Source organism: Gopherus evgoodei, chromosome 10 (genome assembly GCF_007399415.2).
Source record: "Gopherus evgoodei ecotype Sinaloan lineage chromosome 10, rGopEvg1_v1.p, whole genome shotgun sequence".
Classification (NCBI taxonomy): domain Eukaryota; kingdom Metazoa; phylum Chordata; order Testudines; family Testudinidae; genus Gopherus; species Gopherus evgoodei.
In genome coordinates, this window is record NC_044331.1 from 83,547,172 (window position 1) to 83,574,101 (window position 26,930).

The 26,930-nt window shown below is 47.1% G+C and overlaps 1 protein-coding gene across 5 annotated transcripts in view; it reads left to right on the forward strand.

Annotated features, from left to right (window-relative positions):
- The first annotated feature begins 1,411 nt into the window (after window positions 1-1,411).
- Window positions 1,412-26,930, forward strand: part of PRKCB (protein kinase C beta) — a 254,791-nt gene continuing 229,272 nt past the window's right edge. For 4 of the 5 annotated variants that reach the window (XR_004002305.1, XR_004002306.1, XM_030577510.1 and 1 more), the window contains exons 1-2: window positions 1,412-1,587; window positions 2,439-2,470. Coding sequence is in view for 2 of the 5 variants with exons in the window: in XM_030577510.1 (XP_030433370.1) it covers window positions 1,418-1,587; window positions 2,439-2,470 (202 nt within the window). In the remaining 3 variants the exon portion in view is untranslated. The remainder of the gene's footprint in view (window positions 1,588-2,438; window positions 2,471-26,930) is intronic. The other variant, XM_030577511.1, reaches the window with a different exon arrangement.

Here is a 26,930-nt window from a genome sequence, read left to right on the forward strand (position 1 = left end):
ACTCTCAGGGATGTGGGGCTTTTCTCAAGGAAGAGAAAGAGGAAATGAGATTTGTTAATAACTCTGGTAATTGTTTTCCTTTCCTTTTTAAAAGACCCTTCCCCCCACATCTTACTGAGGGATCTGTCCGTCTATTCCTAATGCTCTCACTTACCTTCCCTTCTTGTGTCCCTAGTCAGCCACGTTCTTCTTACAACCTGTGCTGGGGGCAAGGCTCTTTCCTGCCGCATGGGGGCTTCTGATGGGAATGTTTCCCCCTGCACTAGGACCCTCCTTCCCCAGGCATGTCACCCTCTGGAATGTGACCCTCCAGGCAGCCACCTATCCAGCTCACCAGGGCTGGCTTTAGGCCAATTCCCCATATTCCCCGGAATCAGGCCCCGTGCTTAAGAGGGCCCCATGCCTTATGCACCTTTTAAATTTTTTTTACATACCCGGCGGTGGTCTGGGTCTTTGGTGGTGGGGGTTCCTTCACTCGCTCCGGGTCTTTAGCTGCATTTCGGTGGTGTGGGGTCTGGAGCGAGTGAAGGACCCCCCGCCGCCAAAGTGCTGCTGAAGACCTGGACCGCTGCCAGGTATTCAGATTGGGCCCCGCAGTTCCTAAAGCCGGCCCTGCAGCTCACGCCCCCTTGCCTGCCCTCAGATATGAGCCTGACAGTTGAGGTTGGGATTCAAATGAAGGAGTTGGTGGACGGAGCCAGTGGCCCTGCAGAAGGTGCTGAGGGCATGGTATGCAAATAAAGGGGAGATGGGGGAGATATTTTGGTGGAGGCTCCCTATGCAAATGAAGAGGGGAGAGGGTGTTAAGGTTGCAGGAAGATGGGGATGCTGTGAAATATACCAATAAGCGAGAGATGGGCAGAGTTCGAGGCTCCCCAAAGGATGCTGGGTGGTAGAGCTCTGGGAACAAGGAGCGGGAAGGCTGGGTCTGGGGTAGATATATGCAAATGAGGTCGTGGGAGCGATGCAAATTAGAAGTGTGTGGGCGAGTTTGCAGATAAAGTCGCGGGGGTGCCCTTCGGGAGTAGGCAGGGCTATGCAAATCAGGGCCCAGCTGGGCGGGACTGGGAGCACTGCAGCTTTGACTCCGAGGACCAAGCTATGCAAATCAGTCCGTGGTAGGAGGGGCTTGGGACGTGTCTATTGAAATGAGTGGGGTGGGCGGGTCGCGCAAGTAAGGGGGGAATCGGTGGGCGGAGCTAGGAGCAGCGCCGCAAGTGCAGGGGGCGCGGCTATGCAAATAAGGATCCGGGGCGGGACTTAGCATGGAGATGAGTGGGCGGGGCGGGCAGAGTCTCTCGCTCTCCTTTCCCAGCTGCGGCCAGAGGTGCCGGGCGGCTGCATCCGGCTCGCGCGCAGCATCCGCACCAGCTGCCGCTCGGGCTCCGCGGGCGGAGGCGCCCGGCAGCAGCGCAGGATGGCGGAGCCGCCGGCCGCGCCCGGGTCGGAGGGCGAGGAGGGCCCGGTCCGCTTCGCCCGAAAGGGGGCCCTGAGGCAGAAGAACGTGCACGAGGTGAAGAACCACAAGTTCACGGCCCGGTTCTTCAAGCAGCCCACCTTCTGCAGCCACTGCACCGACTTCATCTGGTGAGTGCGCCCGGCCCCCCGGCACGCCCCCTCTGCAGGCATTTCTAGCGACCCTTCCTGCACCCCTTGCGTGCACTGCCAGCCCCCTCTCTGCCGTGCTCCCTGCGAGGAGCCCTGTCAGCGCCCCCCGCAACTCTGTATCCCGTGGGGGGACACCTGTATCCCCTGCATGCATTGCCAGGGACCCCCTGCCCCCCTTGGTCTATGTGCTCTCCTCGGGATCTGGCTGTATGACTCTGTGCCCCCAGGTAGACTCTGCATTCACCAGCTACCCCTGACTCGCAGTCTCTCAGGTCAGAAGGGATCATTATGATCATCTAATCTAACCTCCTGCCAACGCAGGCCACAGAATCTCACCCACCCACTCCTGTGTCAAACCTGGGCCTGAGCCATTGAAGTCCTCAAATCAGCTCCCTGGGACATTCACTCTGCTCCTCTCTGGCCCCTCACACAACAGCAAGTACCCAGATTTTACTGGGCACTCGCTTATGTGCACACCCCCCTCCCCACCAGCTGGTAAATTCACCCCCTGCAGCTGGGGAGCAAGACTTAAACAAGAGCCTCCCCACATCTCTTTCCCAGTGCACCTAGGCTTTCCCCAGGGTTGTTTCTGCAGCATTGAACCAGCTGCTGGGACTTGTATCCCCAGGGGTGCGTTTGAATGTCCCTGCAGGACAGCAGCTCTTTGGGAACAGGTTGCCAGCTGCTGTCACTCTACTTCCAGCTCTAGATGGGAGGATCTGAAAGGCGCTCACTGAGGAGGCTCAACCCAGGGAGAAGGGGTGGGGAGCAGGTTAGTGTGTGGGTTGATGCACTGGGGATGCTAATTATGTGTGTCTTTCTCTTTGCAGGGGGTTTGGGAAGCAAGGATTCCAGTGTCAAGGTAGGTGCTTCAGCTGTATTGCATTTCAGCTTGTGTGTGTGTGTCGGGGGGAGTCCCCTGCCGTACAGGCCTGAGTGCGTGGGATCCCTGCCATGCTGTGCCGTGGGTGTTGCAAACAGGGGAATCTCTGGGCTTCCTATAGTGCATCTTTGAAGTTCTCAAATGTGGCTGGGAAAAACCCTGTGGGATCCTAGTGCTCAGGTTTTCATTGTGCTGATGTGAAGCCAGAGCAGCTCCCTGCCTGGTGGCATATGCCCCAGGCTCTCAGAGGGGCCAGGGCTTCCCTTTATGAGGTGTGCGCAGAGCATACAAGACGAGGTTGGGAAAAACAAAACCAAGAGCCCCCTCTGATTAAGTAGCTTTAAGATACTGACAAAAGCCAGGAAGTGCAGGCGGATGGTGTGACTGGTGGGGAAGTGCAGTGACAGTGTGTCAGCCCAAACCCTCTCTTTCCCTTTTAGGTTATTTCTGTCTGTCGGGGGTGGTGTGGGGTGCTTAATTGTTCCTTTTTGTTAATAACTTTCATTGATGACTTAATTAAAAGTGAGTTTCCCCAACATGCTGTAGTGACTCTAGTCTCAGCTGTATCTTTACTCAGACAGGATAGGAGGGGACTCTGCATCACTAAGGGTGGGTGTTACCTACACCTCCATCTAATGCAACCACATTGACCTGAGACTGATTGCTGCTTAGGAGTGTGTGCTGGGTGGAGAACAGGCTTGCACTAGATGGCTATTGCTATCCCTGTAAGTGGATTGACAGCAGGTGTTTATCATTATTGTTGTATTACACCTAATGAGATCCTAGTCCGTGACAGGAGCTCCCTTGTTAGGCAATGTGCAAAGAGACTTACGGTCTAAGTAATTGATATCTTGGCCGATGCCCCTTTCCCCAGGACACCCCCCCCAGTCTCTTCCCCCTTACAGTCAAGTAGCTATTAATGCAGAATATGTATTGGATAAAGGGATGGCTTTGCTCTTGGAGCTATTCCAGCCTAGCATGTAAATTACCACTTCAGGAATATTGTTATTGAAGGGAGTGTGGGTTGCGGGTGGATGATGGAATCAAGAATCCAATCAAAATTTATGCAGAAGCTACAGTCACAATGAAGTAGCTTAGTCATCCCCCCCCCCACTTAATATCTGAGGGATTGGTCAATGCTTTTAAACTGAGTGTTTCATCACTTGAAGTACAAGTGAGGTCCAAGAAAAGCAGTGGAGTTAGGTAAACCCATGTTTTATGTACATAACCTACTATCCAAATATGTGTCTCATTGCAAACTAGTTATCGGCTGTCTAGTTTTGGGATTATTATTTAACTATGCAGCCCTGAACAACTTGAAGGGCTGAGTTAAACTGCTTGGAAAATAAGACTTTATAACAAACCAGCGACCAACCCCCCTTAACTCTAGGGTTATTATAATCAGAACTCTCCATATTTTGATAATGCTGGGGATTTTTTGTGTTCAGCATTTATGATGTGTCCTTATTACAGGAAACCGGTTTAGCCTGATTTTATACTTGGTGGCTGGCAGTTGTCACTTTATTTCTGATCTTTTTGCAGGGAAATGCTTAAATGTATTTAAATATCATACATGCACATACAATGTAACTAGGTATTGGCTGAGGCAGTTTGGTTCAGATCTGCATTGGGCTGGAGTTTTGTTTTAAGTCCAATCAGGGCTGTGATTTATATTTTTAACGGCACTGAAATCTTGTCCCCAAATATCCATTTTGACTGGTGGCTTTCTCTCAAGATCAGCCATTTTGCATGAGACTGAAGGCTCTGTGGAATGAAATCTCACAAGAACAGATAGTCTTGGCAGACTTCATCTGCCTTAGATCTGGAAAATGAGCTTCATCAGACTTTGGAAGTGACACAGAAACAAAACTCGAGGCATGAGATCACTATCTTGAGATTTGAACCCAGTCTGACACCTGTCTCTACAATACCTCTGGAAGCCAGGAAGTTTCAGAGGAGAGGTTTTGTTATGGCTCATTTCTGGACTATAACCAAGGTTCCAAAATACAGCAGTAAGCCCAGTTCTAGTGTCCAGATACACTTGATAGGATCACTGCAGAAACTCTCCTAGATGCCAGGGATCTGGAGATCATTCCCAATAAAATCTACTTGTGACAGCCTAAATCATGCTACCTTTCACCCAGAGGTGCATAACGTCTGCCATTTATGTGACGAGTCTGTCTGTCTTAAACTAGCAAAACCAAAGAAACTTAGAGCTCAGACTAATGGCCCTGGCTGACGTTGTAGCCTTCGTGCCAGAAAGTCGTGGTGGTGGGAGTCAAGGTCAGTGTCTCGCCAGGGATCTGTAGCCTTCGCTCTGAGGATTTGTATGTGATTTTAGAGTCACTCATCAGGTTACTCCAGTGGAGTGTTTTGTGGCTTAGCCTTGCATAGGGTGACCAGATGTCCCAATTTTATAGGGCCAGTCATGATATTTTTCTTATGTAGGCTTCTGTTCCCCCCACCCCCATCCTGATTTTTCACACTTGCTGTCTGGTCACGCTAGCCTTGCAGCAAGTGCTTCTCCCCCCACCCCCCTCCTTTGGCATCTGTTGTACTCCGCAGCGAAGTCGAGTTTACCCATTTCTTGTTTGGGGAACATGGAGTTTAGGTTAAGTTCATTTACCCACTTCATTTTGCACCACTGGCTAAGCCTCTGTGCTACCCGTGGAATGCTGGTGTTTCTGCTGTGAGCAGCATCGGGGCCAAAAGTGTCCATCGAATTATAACATAATTGAGAGTCAATATCTAATAGAAAAGAGTCAGCTTGGACCATCTGACATTAATGCAGAATCTCTTCCCTGCTGTGTAACATCTAGTGCTTGCTGCATCCTGATTCCTACCTGTGGTGCTCAGCAGCAGACAAATTTAAGGTTTTTTCAGTCTCTTTTGGAGCCATTCAGAACTATTGATCAAACCTGTAACTGAGCGCTTGCTCCAAGGTTTAAGCTTTATGATTGTAACCAGTATTAAATTAGTCTGCAGTGTGGGGTCAGCCAACAAGGCATATAAAGACTGTCTCAGACACACTGCAACTGACCTTCAGATGTTGCAAACAAACCCTCTCCTCACCATACAGACTCCTAGGTGGGACCTCCAAAGCATCCGGGGGTATGTCTGCACCACACTACGTTTGCAGCTCCGAGTCTCAGAGCCTGGCTCAGTTGACTCAGGCTGGGGCTGTCTGACATTACTGCTCAGGCTGCAGCCCCGGCGTGCTAAAATCTGGCGAAGGGGGAGTGTCTCAGAGCCCAGGCTGCAGCCCAAGTGGCAACATTTACACCGCTATTTCTAGCCCCTGTGCTCTGAGACTTGGTGCCATGGGCAGGGCCGGCGCTACCATTTAGGCGACCTAGGCAATGGCCTAGGGCACCAGAATTTTTGGGGGGTGCTATTTTGCCGGGGGGGGCAGCACGCGGGTCCGGTGGACCTACTGCAGTCATGCCGGCGGATGGTCCGCTGCTGGAAAGGCTCCAGTGGAGCTGCCGCAGTCATTTCGGCGGATGGTGCGCTGGTCTAAAGGCTCCGGCGGATCTACTGCAGTCATGCCTGTGGCAGGTCCACTGGAGCCTTTAGACCAGCGAACCGCCCGCCGGCATCACTGCAGTAGGTCCACTGGACCTGCGGTAGGCTGTGAAATGGCCGTCCGCCTAGGGCGTCAGAAACCCTGGTGCCGCTCCTGGCTGTGGGCTTTTCTTCACCTGAGTAATGCAGATGCACCAGTCCTATTGATTCAATAGGATTTAACCTCCTAAGTTACCTAGACATTCTTGAAAATCCCACCCCTGTCTGTAAAGGCTCCTCCTTGCCTTAATAAGCCACCCCCTGAGATATTTCAAGTTATGAGCATGAAGATATTGTTGTTGTTTTTTATTCAAGTAGTACTTGGAGACTCCAAACAGATCACAGGCTTCACTTGGCAGGACACAGCGTAAGCATAAAATAGGCAGTGCCTGCCCCCAAATTGCTTCCCAAATCATTAAACTTCTGTGGGATTTTAGTTTTTATGTCCCTTGGTAAAGTGTTTTGAGATCTGTGGATGACAAATCTTCTCGGAGGTAGTAGAATTAAACTTAATGATTAAACTGCTGTAACTTAGTAACAGTGGAACTAATCTTTATCAGAGTCAAAAACCTCTTCCACTATGTACACTAAGTTTAAAGAGACACAATCTATATAGAATATTTTTAGGTTAGAGATTGAAGGCATAGAATAATTTGATGTGTCATCTGCCTTTAGATCACTGATAGTCCACATAAAACTCCAGGAGGGGTTATAATTTCTCCCATGGCAGGAAGAAAGAACTGAGGGGCCCAGGCCTAGAATCATAGGGGCCAGTCGCTTTTCCCCCAGAATTGATCAGTATTAAATCTTGATCATTCCCACCCTCTTACCTGTCAATCTGGTGCCAGATTGGTCATCTTGTTTCAGGAGGCTAGGGCAGTGCCTAACACAGGGGGTTTTGTTCATATTTGGCTCCCGCTCCAGTCAGGTGTCATAGGATACACGGTATTGGCTACTTCCACCTTTTCATGTTCTCTGTACATATATATATTTCTTACTATATGTTCCATTCTATGCATCAGATGAAGTGGGTTGTAGCCCACGAAAGCTTATGCTCAAATACATGCGTTAGTCTCTAAGGTGCCGCATGTACGCCTGTTCTTTTTAATAACTGGATTATTTCTGAATGGAAGAAACTATCCATAATGCTGTTCTCGTTGATGATGAGAGGCCTTTCATACTCTGATATTATTCCGTATTGCTTTGTTTTAGTATCAAGCACCAGCTTTGACTGTATGAAGTTCTTTAACTTCATAAAGAATCTCCTGCAGTAGCTGGCAGCTGAAGGGCAGTTCACGTCTACTGTATTCTATCTGGGTCTCATCTTGTCGGTGGACATGCATTGGGGCTTCATTGTGCTAGCGGCCTGGAGTAGAAAACCCTGTCCCAAAGAGTTGGCAGTCTTAGCCGACAAGACAAACGCAGGGTTAGAGAAAGGAAGGATTGATATACCCCTCTTACAGATGGGGAACTGAGACCCAGAGGAATTCAGTGACTTGTCCAAGGTCAAACAGAGTTGAGGCAGGATCAGAAGATTACTGATTCCTAGCCCAGAGTCTTCACCACAAACCCATTTTTTCCATCAGCTATGCTGCTGAGCGGTTGTTGTGATTAAAGGCTAAAATGGGGAGAACTTAGTCCTTTATTCAGACTTGGCTACCAGAAGTGGCCCTACATCTCTCCATTGCTGTGTCTAAGCACTGGGTTTTAGAAATCAGTCCAGTTTTGGATGAAATAAAATACTTGTGTAAAAAACAAGTGTCCGATCTGTTGTTTGGAATCTGTCGCTTGTCACTTATTACTTCATTATTGTCATAGGCCTTCCAGTTGGGATCTCTATCCCTTGTGCCCATAGGAATAGCTTTCTCTTATGTGAGATGTCCATGCCAGAACGAGTTTCCGTTTAGTTCTGTTTCCTTTCTCGTAGGTCTAGGTGTCTTACAATAAACTGCTGTTGAGGTTTTAAGAGTTTCCATTTATTCAATACAAATTCAAATCAGATTTAATATTTTTCCCAGCTATTTTTATTCCATTGTTTAGGAGACTTCAGGAAACTTGACTGAAATATGTGTTTCCCATTTCTAAACTGCTTTCTCCTGCCTGTACCTGCTTACATAGGCGTTCATTAGTGCCCTACTTTCTTTCTAGGGCATCTACAATAATTAGCTTATTAATTACTGTGACTTTCTGTATTAAGTTTGGGGAGACTGACTGGTAGTCACTTGAATGATTAAGATACCATGAATTCCATGCTAATGGCCCGTCTTTCTCACAGTACCTTAAACTTAATGAGCAACTTCTCCCTTCAGATAGAAGAACTGAATTCTGTCACCACCTGATGATTACCTCTAGTTAATTCCCTTTGGGGCACCTGCTATTGTCCATTGTCAGAGGACAGGGTACTGGGCTTGATGGACTTTTGATCTGACCCAGTATGGCCGTTCTTAAGAATGCATCTTTCATTAACCAGTAGGAGTCTTGCATACATGCTGTATATAAGAACAGAACTTGGCCCATAGATTTTTATGAGCTAATAACACTCAGTGTATGTTGAGAAACAAAAATATTAGAAAAACATAGTTGTCACTGCGGGACTATGTTCATCTCCAGCATCTCCAAACACATCCAAAGTTCAGCATGAAATGGTTATGTATAAGCAAAGAAAAGATACAGATACTCGTTGAGTGTCATAATGATCTGTCATCCCTTGAAAGGTATGAAAGCTTTAATGTGGCCTTGAGTGTGGCTTTTTTTTCTTAGTACTTTGAGTTCCCTCTGCTTCTTACAAAGTTCTAAAATGGATTTCTTTCCGTGCTGTGAGAATTGTGTAGAGCAGAGATGCGGGTGGGGTGAGGTGGAGGGGGGAGGGAATGAGTTTACCATTGGTTTACTGACCAAGTGAGACAATCCTGTATGGCCTTTAGTGATTAGTGGCATTGCCTTCTGGGGATTCCTAACTGAATGTTTTGATAGTGGTAGCATTAAGTGCCTTGGTGGCGGTAGTGGTAGACTGCAGCTTGGGAGCTCTGATCTGCAAGTGGCTGACATTAGGCTCCTTTTTTAACTCTGGCTAACAGCAGGTGTATTTAGGCTTCTAAGTTTAGGGTCTTATTTTTGAAAATTTTGGCCAAGGGTTTTCCGGTGGAATGGAGTTCTGCTAATGAAGCCAAGCTTCTCTTCTGATGATCGATCGATCGCCGCTCACCTCAAGCAAGGCAAAGGTGTCTGTGCCTTGCTGAGGACAATGAGCCCCTGCCCCTTCATTGTAGTTGCTAGGCCCTGCCATAGCACAGATAACTGTGGAGAAGGAAATACCAGGTATTCTAATACCAGAACTAACCTGTAATCAGGCTTTACAGAAATTGTCTTCTTACTATAGAAATTTGAGAGTAAGATCTTAATTCCTTTTCAATTAAAAAAATCAAACACCTGGTGCTGGGGAAAAGGGCTGGTTTGAAAGCCTTGGAAAACACAGTCTCTGTTTATTCCGAGAACTCATATGGCCTGAGCAGTGGCAGTCTGTTTTTCTCTCCACATCTGTTTAGCTAACGTGCCTCAATTCTGGCTCGAAGGGAACTGTTGGTTCCCATGGCCCATTCAATCCTTGGCACCTCTGCTGAGAGTGCGAACAGGAGTGCCAGTGGCTCTGGAATGAAAGCGTGTCCCCTCTAGGAACTGGATTTACTAACAGCTGTTTTTTTGCCAGCCAACATGGAGCCATGTTTCTGTGTCTGCTGATCCAGCAAGAATCAAACCACGGCCCTAAAGGTGAAGAGCCAGGCAGTGAGACTCTCCTTACACATGGATGTGAAATCACTTGCTCCTGTTATTGCTTGCAGCCTTTTGAATGTACAGAGCAATTGGGAAGGATTTTGGAAAGAAGAATCTTGATTCTTTTAAAAACAACAAAGTGCCTTATTTACTGTTGGAGGCTTATCTCACCTGCAGCAATTTTTGTATTTCTGTGTGACTTTATCTGACTCTATAGTTAGGCTGGCTCAGTTGTGTTCACCAAGTATTTCATTTATACTGAAGTTTGGAAATAAAATATTCTTACAATTCAGCTTTCTCATTTTGGCCTCAGTTTTCAGTCTCAACACTTGGTTCAAAACATAAGAAGCTGGAGAAGGCACCGTAGGATTTAATTAGAGAGAAATACTTGCTTGGAAAGTATCTGCCTTTAAAACCCACCCTTTCCTTCCCCCGCTCATTTGCTGCTCTCCAAACGGAAGTGAAACCTGTAGCACATTCTAAAGTTGCAAATCATTCCGATGTTACATTCTGTCTTGTTTCTGTCATCATTCGCTCCATGTAGCTACTCAAAATATGTCTTTATTGACTGCAAGTGAGAAATAAAATAAACCAAACTCCAATCATTCAGAGTTGTCTCAGAACTAGTAATTTAGTGGTATACTGGAGAAATGTTAGTGATCAGACAGGCTAATTAAAATGGTACTACAATTACTTTTGCAACACAAATTATGTTAATTATGTAATGCTGCAAAAATTCAAAACATCATTTTGAAGAATGTTTGGATGCCTCTGGGGTGGAACAATTCTTAATATATTTTAATATTGCAACAAGGAAGTGTGCTTGCATATAAGGAACCCAGTTCTTTTTGCTGCTAGAACTGATGCAGTTGAGCAGGTAGAAATAGAAAGGGGAAGTTGGTTTAGTCCTCTGTTTGCTTCTCCAGATGGTTAGTTTTGCAGAATTTTGATTAAAAATACATTTGACGGACACAAAAGAAGATGCATCCTGTGAATTTAGGTTGAGTAGTGAGGCCTCCTCAGTCTGCTTGAAAACAGGAGGCAAGCGGTGATGGGTCCTTCTAATTTTCCCATATCTTGCTCTGGATTTCCCCTCCCCTCCCCATAATTGTCATGAAGGTTCATTAGCATGTTTTGGAGTGGGGAGGGAATTCTGGAACGTCAAGAATCTGCGGATGACTTGTAGAAGTGTTCAGTTTGTTGCAGCATATATCATTTGGGTACATTAAGAGGCCGTGACTTAATTAGCACCTTTCTTCTTACAAGTGCACAAAAATCCATTAAGTTCATCAGGGAAATCTATTTTTTCCCCTTTGCAATTAACGTTGATGGATTTTCCTTTCTAGTCTCCTGAGAGAGGATACCTGCCATCTTTTTTTATAAAAAAATATTTTAGCTACAGTAATCGGATACTCCTTGTTAGGGGCAGTAATGGGGCCTGACATGAAGCCCATTGAATATCATGTGTGTCTTTGTTTCCTGCTGCTCTGTCAGTAGGGCTGGCTCCAGGCACCAGCTTATCAAGCAGGTGCTTGGGGCGGCAACTCCGGAGTGGGGCAGCACTTTCAGGTATTCGGCGTAGGGTCCCTCACTCCCGCTTGGAGCGAAGGACCTCCTGCTGAGTTGCCGCAGATCGCGATCATGGCTTTTTGTTTGTTTGTTTGTTTGTTTGTTTTGGCTGCTTGGGGCGGCAAGACCCCTGGAGCCGGCCCTGTCTGTCAGGGTAGGGGTATTTTCCCATCCCCAGTAGCTGAGTATGACAACTAGATTTGTGATTAAATTCTTCTACAATAACGAATTCTGGTGAAAGAATAATCCAATGTTTGGGCCTAAATGAGACTTTGATATACAAATATTTGTAGAATAGGGGGGTTTTCCTTATGTCTCAAGGTTTGGGATGTTTGTGCCCCAGGCCCCTTTTCCTCTCAGAGCTGGTCAGGTTTCTGACTAAATGACTTCTTGTCAGAAAAGTACAGATGTTTGAAACCAAAACTCTGTTTGAGGGAAAGGGTCTGTCTTGATGAAATTCTCCTCAGGAAACATTTCTCAATTCCAGGATGGACTATCAAGAGAGATGCCTCCAGAGCCTGGGAGTTAGGGGACTCACCGGCATGTGGGAGGCTTTGGTTCAAGTCCCTTTTTGGAATCTGCTTCCAGTTCCTGCTCTGAATCGGTTGAAATGGGGCATTGGAGCTGGGTCTCCCACATCCCAGTGAGTCCCCCCAACCACCAGGCTGTTCTGCGGTGGCTGTCGCTCTTCCTCTGTGGGTTTTCAACCAGACTGGGAGAACTTTGGCAATCTCAAATTTTTATGGGACAGAAAAACCATTTCACACCCAGCTTTGCTGCTCAGCATCATGTGATTATACAAACTCCTGTGATGTTTCAGGGACTGGGAGCAGGGACATGGAGTAGTATCTTACTTCCTTTAGGGGTCAGTTTGTTTCCCCTTGTGAACAAGGAAAGCCAGAACCCTAGTCTCGAGGTGAGGTGAAGTTCATACTTCTGAAAACAAGCATTTACACGTGCACAGCACCTGATCTTGGAAAAGTAGAGTGTTACATCTCTTTGCAAACAGTTTTGCACTAGCTGTGGGTGCATGGGTTAACATTTAGTCATGCAATTTACTGTGCCAGGAAATCAAGTAGCTATAATCTTAGGCCCTGATCTTGCAATCTGATCTGGGTGGGTGGACCTTTATGACAGTGGAGGTCTGTGGGGCTCCACAAGGGTATAAGGGTTTACCTGTATAGATCAGATGTCAGGACTGGTGCTTAACTGCAGATGTAGAAGTGGAGGCTGGGCCGTTTGCCGCCTTAAAACCAGGCTCAAATTCTTTTGGGCTCTTCAGGGAAGTTAGTTTGAAAAGATCCATTGGTGAATTTGGTCCAGTCTTCCCTTTCTCCCAGTCAGACCGGACAATATTGTTTTCTAATGTTTGGTCCAGCTCAGCTTAAAATGCTCATCACTTGTAAATGCTTAAAACGTTCACTGCAGATTTCTGGTTCACCTCTGAACTTAGGAGCTAATGAGGCATGTGCTCATTGTGACTAAAGTTAATTTTTAATTCTGTCCCTCACTCTAGCTCAATGAGGGCTTGATCCATACGCGGAGCACTTAATTAAAAAGTGTACAGTCAAAAATAAAATGTTAATAGGCCGCCTCCTGTTCCTGCCTGCGGATCTGTGCAGTAATGAGAAGGGACATTTTGCTAGTGGTGGGTGGGATGGGATTGTGCCAAAGATAAATGTTTGGGTGTATTTCTCTGCAAAAGCCAGCTGTGAAAAGAATTAAAGTGTTTCACATTAACGTAAACACAGCTCTCGACCTGCCAAGGGCCAGACGTGGGACAGGAGCCTCTTAGACGTGTGACAGGGCTCCAGCGTGAAGGACAAAACAAAGCAGCAGCGGAGGCTGAGTGAAGTGCTGTGCAACTAATGCCTTCAGCCTCCTGAATCACTAGTTTGGAAGTCAGTGAACGAGAGCAGTTTTAAAAAGGGGAATAAGCAGCCCTGGTAGGAGAGAAGTAACTGTAGGTCTTGCATGCAACACGTTCCTCATTTGTTCATAAGATGCAAATGCAAGGCAGATTTGCTCAGGAAATTGCACTGGGCTGGCTCTTAGCGCAGGCAGGAGGAAAATTTCACTGCAAAAGTAGAACTTCTGAAGGTCACAGAGGGCTTTCTATTGCGTTACCGTCCTAGCTAATCTGGCCCCGGTATGTCCTGATAGCTCCCAGAGAGGCACAGATGCTTTCAGGTTTCCTGACTTCTCTATTGTGTGCTCTGTGATAACCAGGCCAAGGAGAGAAAAATAATTCTTCACGAAGCCTCTTCAGTGCAGCGTTGGCATCACAGCAGACAAAGCAAGCGAGGTAGAAAATAGGTACATCTTGAATGTTGGGGTTGTGCTACCCCTGGATTTGGCAGAAATCTCCATTAGAGCCCCAAACCCTTGTGCTCTTAAGAGCACAAGCTCTGTACTGACACACAAGGAACAGAATTCAGATACTGCACACAGTCCCTTGTTTCCTGGGACGGGAGCATCATGTCTCTATCTCTGGCATGTCTGAGGTTCCTTATTACATTCGGGCAGCAGTTAAAGGAAAGAGCTCCCTGCTCTTCACCACAGCAGCCGAGGAGGAGGAGAGGAAGCTGTGGGGGAAGTTGTGTGCCCAAGCCAGGGAGATGAGTGTCATTGCTCCTCTGCTGTTCGAAGGGGACAAGGTGTCGTCTCCCATGTACCCCCTTGAGCCCTGCGTAGGGGCCATGGAGGTATCTTGCTTAACCCTGTGATAAGGAAGAGTCCTACCTCTCAACACCAACTCCCCATAAGCCATGCTGCCTTTAACTGACATTCAGGTCCATCTCAATGGTTTTCCAAGTCAGTGATGGCTCTCTTCCCAAGGCAGACTGGACGGGACAGAAGAGATGGGGGCTGGGGGTGGAGGAGGGAAGAGGGCAGAGAAGTAAAATGAATGGAGTTACTTTAAAAGTTCTCCAGACCGCAACCCTGTGAGTGAAGATTAAAATCCCTTCTCACAAATAGCTTCCCTGTGATGGGCCTGCACTGGCTCTCCAGTCTCATGGGGGCTAGCGTCAGGAAACATTTTGTGAACTCCGATGAGCCCACTGTTCAGCCAAGGTTCTACTGAGCTGGCGTGGAGAGCAATTCTGAGACAGAACATATGTGACTCCACCTGGCCTTGTCTTTATGTGCTGGAGCAGTCGGTTTCCCACAGCTGCCCAGGGGCCTGTGCTGTTTGACTACTACAGATAGTGCCACATGCGTACGTGGCACTGTACACTAGGCAAAACTGAGCCCTACAAATAGTCCTTGCCTTGGAGAGTAGGGGCTTAAAGACATAACTCCAGCCAGGGGAACTTTGCACTGGTTACACAGCCAAACCAAATGCTCTCCCCGGGAGAAAGCATGTGGTCCGGCAGCCATCGAGAACCTGCTCCTAGTTCTGTAATGCCAAAGATCAGCGGCTCATTGTACAAGGCGCTGCACAGCCAAGAAACTAAGAGAACGTCAGCTTGTGCCCCAGAGAGCTTTACAAGCTATACTAGCTTTACGGTACCTTGCTCCAAGGAGGCAAATATCAACAGGGGCCAGTCACTCGCAATACAGGCAGCCCCCATCAGGGCTCGTGATTAAATATCATTTGCAAGAAGTAACTGGTAGGAATTGTGAATAGAAGCAGCTGGTGCCAGCGTGCTGTCAGATATGTTCACCTCTGCTCTTTGGGCCAGATCATCAAATGGTGTAATTCTCCCTTACTCAGTTAAAGTCAATGGAGCTACAACAAAGGATGCCAGCTGAGAATCTGGCCTCTCCTCTTTAATCCTTCTGGAGGCCATCTCAATAGATTTTTTTTCCTGTGCCCTGCACTCCTCACTCATTGACAGCTCTTCATGCTCAGCACCTGCCTTCCCCACATAACTTCTAACCCTGTAAGAAGTGTACATGACATTTCTATAGGAGAAGGATATTTCTGCATGCATGTGTCCCATAAAAAGCAGGTGTGGGGTGACTTAGAGTGAAGAACTTTGTTTGCCTTGGAGGTCAGTAGGAATCTGCAGGGCATCTGCCAGTGTAAAATGGATTGAGCAGATGTATGGTGCGGGGCAGAATGTCCTTGGGCTATCGGCACTTCAGAGATGGTGGGGTTGGCCCTTGTTAAAGGAAAGAAGACCTTTGCTGATGAAACTGAGTGCAGGCTGCAATTGATTTCTTGTCTGGGGAAGCTGTGCTGTTACTTTAAACTTTTGTCTTGTTGAAAAACAGCCCTACAAAACATTGGCTTTTTGGATGTGAAACATCTGATGTCCTTCGGATTCATGTGCTTGGCTCAAGTGCAGTAACATGAATTACTGCTTCTCATACGTTATTCATTTTTTGTAAAGATAGGATTACTTTTTAACTCTTTGTTGGGATGGTAGGAAGTTACTTCCACGTATTCCCGTTGGGTTATGTCAGCAGGTGTGTCCTGCAGTTTCTTAACTCTTACAGTGGCTGACCATATTGCTTCTGAAATGGAACATTTGCTCCATGAAACAATGGCTGATGCATCTGTACAGTTTTGCTGTGCAAATTCAGCTGTCAGCGCCCTTCTGCTTAGTATCTCTTTGCTGCCTGTGATGGGTATTGTCTATTGGCTGCATGCTGAACTGCAGTATATAAATCACTTCAGGACAGTTCTTCCTTCAGCTACTTCATCTGCAGTTTTTTTTTTTTGTTTAAGTCTCTCACTGCAAAATACAATTGTACTTAGCAGTTAGCGATGCAGCTCTTCCTTGTATTGTTAAAGCCCATTACCTTCTGCCCAGTGCTCTATACTCAGTGTAGTACAGTCTTCTTTCCAGTATCTTTCTGAATAAATTGAAGGCTTCCCCATTCCCCCCCACCGCCCCTTTTATTTTTTTTTAAAAGGCAACTCAGTTTCCAAAAGCATGAGACTGCAGTCAGCAAATCTCATCTGTAAAAGATGTTTCATCCAATTTCTGCTTGATGCATAGACTCTCCTGGAAAATGCTTTGGACTAAGTCACCGTACTGTCTGTTACTATTACTACCTCAGAGTTTTGAGTTACTGGAATCAAGTAGCATAAGAGTAGGGGAACTGGCCATGACACACACTGATAAACTAAAGTAGGTAGGGTGGTTAATCAGACACTTTAATGTGTGCATGCTGGTTGGCTCCATGTGGATCATATTTGACCCTAGGCTATAATCATGTCTATACGTGGAATTGTTGGCTTTCAAGGGATTCAGATGGACTTGTTAGGCCACTGTTATGGCTGCAACTCTCCCCATGGTGCTGAAAACTGTGCTGGGAGAGCAGGGAGAGAGTTCCCAGTGCTTCACGTGCTTCCTGTTTGAGTCCAGATCTCCAGTAGGGAGGGCACAATCTCTTAAAGAGTTCTGGCTGAATTCCTCACCCTGAAACTAACTTGTACTGATTTTAGTACCTTATGTGTTGGGGCCGGTTTTTTTCTGTCTAAATACATATTGCCAATTAAATCTACTATGTGCATGCAGATGCCCTCCCTAATGCCCAGACCACCTGTGAGCCTCCTTGTCTAGGTGAAAGTGTTGGCCCTCCAAACCCAACCTCCTGGGCAAGTAGATCTTGTTAGCACCAAGCAGGATCTGAGAAGGGATTGATAGTTTCTGGAGCAGAAGAGTTAGTGGCTCGGACAGAGGATGCTCTGCAAGAATGTCCAAGGTACAGTTCCCTTGGTGAGAACTTCAAGATATTTTGAGTTACTGGGAAAGCCAAACTTCGGGGGGGGGGGCAGAGAGTTTATGATTATATACAGCATGTACATATTCTGTTTGGGGCAGAGTGGGAATGCTACTTGCTTAAAGGCTAGTCTTCCTCTTTTCTGTGGGGACGAGCGAGTTAAAATTCCAACGCTATTTTCATAATCCTAGTACTTGCCTTCTGAATTAAGCTGCTTGAATTTAGCCAGTTCCTGTGTAGCTAAAAAGATCGTGATACTTGGATCATGGCTCTAAAGTAAGTGAGGTATAAAACACCCCCCTGCCATGTTGTTAGGATACTGATTGTGCTGGTGGCATAGTTATCGGTCTGTGTTGCATTTTAAAATTATACAACAGTAATAGCTTCACCTACAGAAAGAACAACAAAATACCTCTGAACAGTTAGAATGTTTTAGGTGTTGACCCTTCTAAGACTCTGCTAAATGCATCTTCATGAACTCCAATCATAGCAGAAGAGTGAAGAAGTGAAGTCTTCAAGCGGAGAAAAACACTCTTCTTGGCTCTCATGAATAGCTTAATCTGACACTTTTCAGTGGTACAAACGCTGAAGTTCAGATCCAGTCTTGGGATTGTGCTGCCACCAACTCTTGCTAGTGGCTGCTCTGACAATTTTTCCTAAGATACTTTAATTAACTTTAGGAAAAACAAATCAATATGCACATAGACACGTCCCAATCATTGTTATGTAGTTGGAAAGCGATAGGAAGTAGAGGTCCCCAGTCAGCGCACAAGGACTTTGTTCCTATTCTTGTGCTCGGAGCGTGTCGAGGAGTTGGAGCCCCTCACCCTGCTGGGGAGCTGCCAAGCCCAGCAGCCTCCTGGAGCCATTGAGCTGTTGTGGTACCTGCAGCGAGTTTGACCTCAGTTGGGGGAAACGCCGACCCATCTCACTGTCTCTGCTGCCTGTGGATCTTCAGTGAGAGTCTGTCCCAAGAAAGGTGAGTCGGGAACTCACTGGCTGCCTCTGGAGTCCCAGGATCCCCATGCCTGGCTGGGCGGGAGTGGGAAGCTGCCTAGGCAAGTGCCCCGGTGACTGAATGCCACAGCCACCTCCAGCGCTGTGCGCACCAGCCCCACCTATCTCCAGAGGCGCTGCCTGGAGCCCCCAAGGAGGCAGTGTGGTGCAGGACACTCATCCCTGCTAGCGGTGCCAGTGCAAACACCTCGCTGCCTTTGATAACAGCTATTCAGGTGCTGCAGGGAGGGACTGCTGCTTTGCTCTCCCAATCTCCACCTGTGCTTGGGAGGCTGCTGCATGCGGCCATGCTGGCTGCATTTCAGAAATGCTGTCCTAAAGCTTTGTGCACTCCTCACTTTGCCTGTAGATCGGTTGCCCTTTATCGATGGATTGGTGGACAGGCATTATTCAGAGATCATTACATCTTGGCACTTCATGTGCCTGGGTTAATTACGCTTCCCATGTAAGCAAAACGGTAGTGCTGTCAAGGTCATGAAACTTGCACATGCCATGCCTACTCTGAAGAAGCTGGTGGATTCATTTTAGCAGTTTTAAGCAATGTGTTTTTGTTTGTTTGCACTAACCTGAGGAAGAGCATTTGTTTTGAAACCTGAAAATCCTGCATAACTCTGTTAACTCATGGCATAACCAATAGGAGAGAACAATAGGAGTCTTAGCCAAACAATAAAAATAATATAACACACACCCTCCCTCCAGGCCTGGTGAAAGAGAGAAATAGATCTTTGTCTTCTAACATTAGGAACTGCAGTTTGGTATATCTCCAATTATTAATCTCCTAGAACTGGAAGGGACCTTGAAAGATCATTGAGTCCAGCCCCCTGCCTTCACTAGCAGGACCAGTTTTTGCCCCAGATCCCTAAGTGGCCCCCTCAAGGCTTGAACTCACAGCCCTGGGTTTAGCAGGCCAATGCTCAAACCACTGAGCTATCCCTTCCCCCAGTTGCTCTGGTGCCATGGTGATGAGCTCTCTATAAGAACTTGTATATGAAGAACCATTTCTGGAATGCTTGACACTGTTAAACTAGACCCGTCCCCTCCCAGCTGCCGCTAGTTACTGTTGAACAGCACCCAGAGGGCCTGGCGAGAGTTGGAGCACTTTCATATTTAATACTTCTAGGTCAGTATTTTGTGACTTCTCCCCATATTCCTGCTCAGGTTAGAACAATCCTCAAGATTCAGTTGTTATTACTGATTGGCACAATGAGCTGTAATGACTTGGAGAGGCAGAGACCAGTCAGGTTGTGGAACTGCAGTAACAGTGTTGTAATCAAGGTTGTTAACAACTTTAAGCTTAATTTGACACACATCTGCTCCAACTTTCCATGTGCTGCTCCTTCAGGAAAACCATGATTTAAGGAGGAGAATCTGGCATATATTGAATAAAGAGCTTGAGATCAGGAGAGCTGGCTACAGTTTTCCCACCAAAGGTTTTTCAATGAAAAAAAAAAGCATATTTTTTCTAAGTAAAATTGTAATGGGAAAAATTTAATTGAAAATGTTTTGGGTTTTTTGGTGTATGTGAGAGAGAGAGAGGGGAAAAAAGGTTTTAAAATCCCAACACTTCTTTGGGTTTTTCATCAAAATTCAAACTTTCATAGGAAATATTGAAAACATGAGTTTTTCAAATTCTCCATGGGAAACAACTGATAGTAATTTTTGAACATTTCTAGAGATCTGTTTTAAATGGAACTGATTTCCACTTTCACTTTTCAATGTCATCTCAAATAGCTCGTTCTGTTAATTTCCCATGTCTATTCATTTGTCTCTGGGATGGGAAGGTTCCTCAGGATTAAAGTCTCCTGGAAGTCAGACTTGCAGTTCTTAAACTGCATATTGTTGCAGAAAAGTAAAACCGAATCAAACCTTCCACAATGCCATAGTGAGAACCTGCCTCTAGGCTTCCTTTGGGCGCTTCCCCTGCCGTCAAACATCAGTTTTGGCCTGTCAGAGTTTCTCTCCCAATTAGCTGCCTCATTGCAACTGCCGGAGATGATCAGCTGGAATTCTTAACCCTGCATGTTCCCAGCAGCCCAGGTTGTTCTTGCTTTCCTGTGGGACATGGCAGTGGCTGTCAGAGGCTGCAATAAAATGCAATCAGAGGTTTTAGTTCCTCTGGTCAAACTTGTGGGGTTTTTTTTGTCCTGCCTCTTTCCCTCCAAGACTCTCTGTAGCAGCTGTGATGTTTCAAACCCAAACTCTATTTCTGTAGTGGAAACAGAGCTCCTGTCAGACCTCACTTCTAATGCAGTGGGTGAAATCCTGGCCCCACTGAAGTCAATGGGAGGTTTGCCATTGACTTGAGTGGGGCCAGGATACCCATGTGTCTTGGTGTGTGTAAGAATCTGGAGGACCCAGGTCCCAACACCCGTCAGCAATAAGAACAGAGGCTGGTGGGTTGCTATGGGAAAGTGTTGGGTTCCATTAGTGCTAATGTACCAGTGATTCCACAGTCAGTGACCAGGTCTGTACACTGGGTATGTCTACAGTGCAGTCAGGCAGGGCTGGTGCAAGGATATTTTGCACCCTGGGTGAAACTTCCACCTTGCGCCCCCTCCCTTATTATAAACTTTCAAAAACGAATCCTGCATCATGTGGCATTGTTCATTAGAATTAATACAAGAGGGTCAAAGGAGATGATCACAACGGTCCCTTCTGGCCCCGGGGGAACCTATGAGCAAGGAGGAGCCTGAGGATGCCCCCAGCTCGCAGATTCTCTAAACCTCCCTGGCTCTGAGTACCTTGCCCTCCGGCGGGGACCCAGGGCAAGGAGGGCAGAGCCAGGCTCTCCCAGGGAGCAGGTGAGGATCTCCGTGGGGACCAGGGCCGGCTCCCCGCATTGGCACAGTGTTACCGGCGGGGTCGGTGTTAGAAAGCGGCAACTGTGCCAGCCCTTTCCCCTCTGTCGCTCTGCGGAGTTAAGTTTCACTTTCCCTTGCCCCAGGAGGCTGCGCCCGGCCCCACCTGAGCTCAGGACCGCGTCCTGCCTCCCTCAATGGCTCCGTCCCTCGGCTGCGCTGGTCACGGGCCGGCTCTCTCCTCCTTGCTCCGCCGCAGGTTCCCACTGACCGTCCTACGCGGCGCCCCTCGCTGCGGGGGTGGGTTTGTTATGGAGGCCTCACTCCCTGCCCTGCCCTGCCCTGCCCAGCTGACTCCCATGACGCCGGACGCTGCTTTTTGGCGCTCCCCAATCTTGGCGCCCTAAGCGGCTGCCTAGTTCGCCTAGTGGTTACACCAGCCCTGCAGTCAAGAGGTGGCTTGCAGCTCGTCTATACATACCTGAGTAGCTTTCGTCTGGCACAGAGGTGGGCAAACTCTTTGGCCTGAGGGCCACATTGGGGTTCCGAAACACTGTGGAGGGCCGGGTAGGGAAGGCTGTGCCTCCCCAAACAGCCTGGCCCCCACCCCCATCTGCCCCTCACTGCCCCCCTTAGAACTCCTGACCCATTCAACCCCCTTGCTCCTTGTCCCCTGACTGCCCTCCTGGGATCCCCCCCCTTGTCCCCTCACTGTCTTGACCCCTGTCCATTCCCCTGCCCCCTGACAGGCCCCCCGGGACTCCCACGCCTACTCAACCTGCTCCCTGTGCTGCTGTGGCTTCGCTGCTGTTTTTAGCAAGCGTGCTCTAAGTAGCTCACATACGCATACATGTAGTGTAATCGCACCTCCTTTCTGCAGTGTAGACACAGCTGCTATGTCCTGTCCCCAGGAGACTAGTGCCTCTGAGCAGTATTTGAGGGCAAGATTTGTTCTGGAGTGATTTGCTTTCCAAATCTGTAGTACGTCCCTGTGTCCTGTCCCCACACACAGTCCATGGCTGGAATTAGGGAGTTTAGAATCACACAAAGAGCTACTGGGGCCAAGAGAACACGTTGTCCTCCGCAGTTTTCAAGCGTTGCAGGTTTTCTGGACACATTAACTGAACCTTCAGAGGCCGTCAGCTCTGCAGGAGTAGGGCACGAGATGTCCGTGCCATAGCTCCTGCAGAGCTCATGAGCATCATAGCTGAGAGTTAGCATTAAAGTAGCTGCCGTGGAAGGAGATTTTCTCATTGCGCCTCTGTGAAACAGTCTGCATTAAGCAGCCAGATATTGTATCTAAATGGGGAAGCACAAAGTCATCAATGCGGTAGGATAGCATTTTCTCTTGTCCCATGACTTGCCCCCTTGCAGCACTTCTGTAATGGGCAAGGCTCATTTAATTCCTCCTTAGTTTCTTGGCTGTGAAGTGCCTTTAATTAGCCTCTGCTCGGTAGGGTGGTTGTCAAATGTTCAGGATGAGATGTTACTGGATTTAAAAAAAATTTCAGCAGTGTCTCACTTCCTAGGTGGAACTGTTACGGTGATTAGCATTTGTGCGATTATGAAATCCTTGCAAGTATTTAAATATATTTTATAAAAAGTGCATTTCTCAACCAGAGGATTCAGCTATTTCCCCTTCCCTAAAGCAATATGATCAGATCTTTAATTCAGAACACTTCAGAGCTTCAGTTTTTTTTTTTTTACATGTTGCTGTTCCAGTTCTGCTCTGGGGAAGAGACCACTTTCCAGCTGTGGACAAGTTCCATCATCAAATGCTGCATGAAAAATGACTTATTCTACTCCCAGCTTGGGAAGATTAAATCCTCAAATGGCTCTACGTTAAAAGTTGTTCCATTAAACAGCAGCTGCTCTAAGAAGTTGAATGTTTAATAAACATACTTCTAGCTATGAAGGGTTTCTGGCAGGTTACAGGCCAGAACATTCCAACCTCCTCTGAAATCTAGCTTTGCTGCTGCTCTGATCCCTGGATATTTCAAATATATTCTCCAGAACTTTGTCTTAAAAAGCAATAAGATGTCACCACTGGCTTTGCCATACAAAAAGCCAGCTAAAGCATTTATCGCACTTCTGAAATCTGGACCAGGGAATCAGTAGTTGCAGACTTTGAATGAGTGCCCTGGTTTATGTGATGTCTATGAAAGTTAATTGGCTCTCAGCAGTTGCTGGGTTATAACAATTTGAAGGCAGTTGCTACTTCTAGCCATGGCAGTTTATTCTAACATAATGCTTCTGTCCTGTGTTTCATTGCTGTAGTGTGTAGTTACTTCATGCTCTGGGAGAGCTGTGTAGTTCTAGCAAAGTTGCTATGGGGTTCTTTTCCCAGTGATTGCTCCTCTATGTCAGTGTTTTCCCTAGAATAGCTAATCTTTCCAAATTCAGTGGTTTTCAGCTTGCTTATGGAACTGAATTTTGCGCTTTGTAAGCAGGGCTTAGGAGTGGAGCCTGGAGCACGGAGCAGCTCTGGAGCAGTGGAGCTGCAGGTTTTTGCCTGGAGCTAGAGCGGAGCCGGAGCACAGCTCCAAAGCCTTGTTTGTAAGGAGAGATTTCTCTCTCTAATCTGCTTAAATTGGATGACTTCCCAAGAGACCTGCTACAGATGAACTCCAGGTTGTTGGGATCACTAGGTGAATGTCTCCGGCCTCTGTTCTGAAGGATGTCAGACTAGTTGATCATAATGATCCTGTCTGGCTTTAAAAGGCTGCTCCTGTAGAAGACAATGAAAACACTCCTTTTGGAGTCTGAGGGGTCGTGATTTGGCTCAGATAAGTTTCTTGCCTACTGATTTTGTGGTGTTCTAGCTATATGGGATGCGGGGGCCTACCCCACACAGGTGAACAATGGGTTAGCAAGAGTCTGAGCTCAGTTAGCCCATTCTGCTGTCCCTGGATAGTGTCAGATTTGTTATTGGGAGTAGCTGGGCGCTCAAAAAGAAGGAAGGGGAGTTGCAAGAGGGAATTTAGGATTAGAGAAACCAGGACAGAGGAGGCAGGGAATTCCCATTCTCTGGGGTGGGAGGCTAGGGAAGACAGAGTAAAGGGATGGAATTAATCCCTGTGGTGGGTCCTGGAAGTGGATTGAGGTGCAGAGAGGTGGCCCTGAGGGGTTGGCGTTCCAGCGGAGCGAGGAGGTGCTAGGAGGACTTCCAGAGAAGACAGAGGCCTGGGAACCAGAGAAGAGGCTGCATTAAGCATAGCGCTTGATGGTAGGAAGTGGCCCGGGGAAACAGCAATGTGTCTGAAGGAGCAGGCCTCGTTACCGAACACGAGGTCACTGGGCCAGAACCCAGAGCAGAGGGTGGGTCTGGGTTCCCCTGCCTCCTTGAGGAAGGAGTGTACAAGCCCATCATAGGGGTGTCGAGTCCAGGCTTGGCCTGCAGACTGATTCTCGAGGTTGGGCTGAGAAATAGCCCGAGAAGGATCTTTTGTGTTGGGACGCTTTGGGGCTCTGAGCTGTATTGTTACCTTGGAAGGGTGTGGAACTAAATTGTGACCTGGATGGAGGGCTGGGTCATGAGAGAGGCAGCCCACCGTGAGCCTGGAGCAGGTGTCAGCAAGGGCACTGGAGCGGAAAGAGTGTGCCCCAAACCCAGCCATGAGGGGGTGCTCCACTGCAGAGTCTTCTATTTGCACTATGTTTTTTCCCACTTCTCCAAGCTTTTTCTGATACGAGTCTCTCTAAGTATGAGAGGAAGTGGAGGAAAAGGGGTAAACTCCCTTTACAGCTGAGTGGTTTAATGTTACAATCAGATCCTGTTGACACATGGATGTGGTCATGCTGATTAAAGGTAGGTTTAAGAACAGATTTGGGGAGTGTTTTGGTTTTTTTTTTTTCCTTTCCCCTTGGAGTGAAGTCACTTTAATGTGGCTTGATTTAACTGCTGGTAAAGTTACGCTATTGTCAAGCATCCCTGGTCAAGGTCCTCTGCTGTAGGCTGTGTTAGTGGCGATTTCTCTCTTCTGACTTGCGAGCAAACAACTTTTCCCCTTTTAAAGGAGTCCCCTATTGGAGTTCTTAGAGTGAGGGAAAATTGATTTCTCTACCTTTTAATATTGGCTAAATGAGACCCCAAAGACTCCATTAGACTGTCTTAAGAATTAGCAGAGCCGTTGCAAAGGACAGACTAACTTGCATTCCAGCCATTCTGTAGCTTTTCCATGCAAGTTTTAACTTGTGCACTGGTTGTGGGGGAAACGGCTAGTTAGAAATAGTGCTGATAAGGAGGAGGCTGACATTTTAGATTCCTGCCTAATAGCTCCCTTTTTAGTGGGAAGTTTTACAGCTTTAATTCTTGTAAAGGGATATTCCGCAAAAATCTCTCCTTTAAAATATTCCTTTCAGATGGCCTATTTAAAAACATCAGTAAAAACTTGTTAGCTTTCAGATCAGCTTGAGATGTTAACCATGGCTTAATCGTATTACATAACAATCTCTAATCTTCAGTATGCATGTACCAATAAACATCTGTAACCAGGGCAACACTAAGATGGTGGGTGTATAATAGATTGAACTGTCTTTGCTACCCAAAGTTTGAGTTGGGGAGAAAAATGAAGAATTAAATAATAATTAAACCACAATATTATGGTTACCTGCAAGATAAAGTTATGCATCCCCTAGTATGTAACTGCTGGTAATGTAGATAAGACCAGTGCAGAATCAAAGCCATCCATCAGTTAACCACAGTAATGGGTGTTGCCTGAGAACCTACTTGGATCTGCCATATGATTGTTTTTTCACTGGGATTGCTTGGGGAGTCTCATTTTTTACATATTAGCTGAATAGCTGAAGGTGGCTGCCAGGAAAGTGTCCATAGCACTGTAGGCAGACTCTCCCCCCACCCCACTCCCGATACAGCCAAACTGCTTTGTCACAACATCCTCAAGTCCAAGTCAAACTGATCGCTGCAAATCAGTCTGAATTCATGGGAACAGTTAGAATTCATGGGTTTTCCATCCAAGTGTGTGCGGGACTTTTTTGTTTGGTTTCAAACACTACCCCTGATTGTCCCACTTGACTAATGAGCAGGACTGCCCGTAGGATCGAGTACTTTGTAGACAGGCTTTTGAGAGGTATGTAGGAGTACATCTTGTGTGTGTGTGTGTGTGTGTGTGTGTGTGTGTGTGTTGATCTGCTTTAACCTCATAAATAACTCTTATATTTTGTTTCTTTTTATAATAAATCTTTAGATAGTTTATAATAGGATTGGCTCTAAGCATTGCCTTTGGTGTGAGATCTAAGGGGCAATTGATCTGGGTAAGGGACTGGCCCTTTGGGATTGTGAGTAACCTGAATATCGCAGTGATTCTTGTGTAATGGACCATGCATCACACAGGTAGGCTCACCTGGGTGGCAAGACAGACCGGAGTACCCAAAGGGACTGTTTGTGACTCTGTGTTTAGGCTGTTTTAGTGCCTGAGGAATTTACATTTGATGACTGGATGGTGAAATCTAAGTATAGAACTCACAGTGAGTTTGGGGGTTGTGCCCCAGTTCTGAACAGTCTGCCCTGACATGAAGTATCAGAGAGGTAGCTGTGTTACTCTGGATCTGTAAAAAGTGACAGAGTCCTGTGGCATCTTATAGACTAACAGACGTGTTGGAGCATGAGCTTTCGTGGGTGAATACCCACTTCGTTGGATGCACTACCCTGACGTTGGTACTCACGCTCATGAGCTCTGCAGGGCAGCTTGGCAATCACCTTCACTCAGTTAAAGAGGATATACTCAAAGGCCAGTCACAGCATGTGTGTGCAGGGGAAAGGAAATGGCAGTTCTTAAACAGATGTCCAGGATCTCTCCCTAGAGCCTTCTGTGTGGAAACTGATCTAGCCGCATGTGCAAAAGCTAAGAAATACCATTAATAAGGCCTTAGTCCCATCTGCTCCCCAATTTCCCCCAAAGGGGAATAGTTTTACATATCTATCTACTTGGGGTTCCTCATTAATCCTTTAGTCCCCAGCTCTGTCTTCCCAGGTGGGAGGAACAGGGGGGGGAGTTCCTGACCAGCCACAGGGAAAGGCC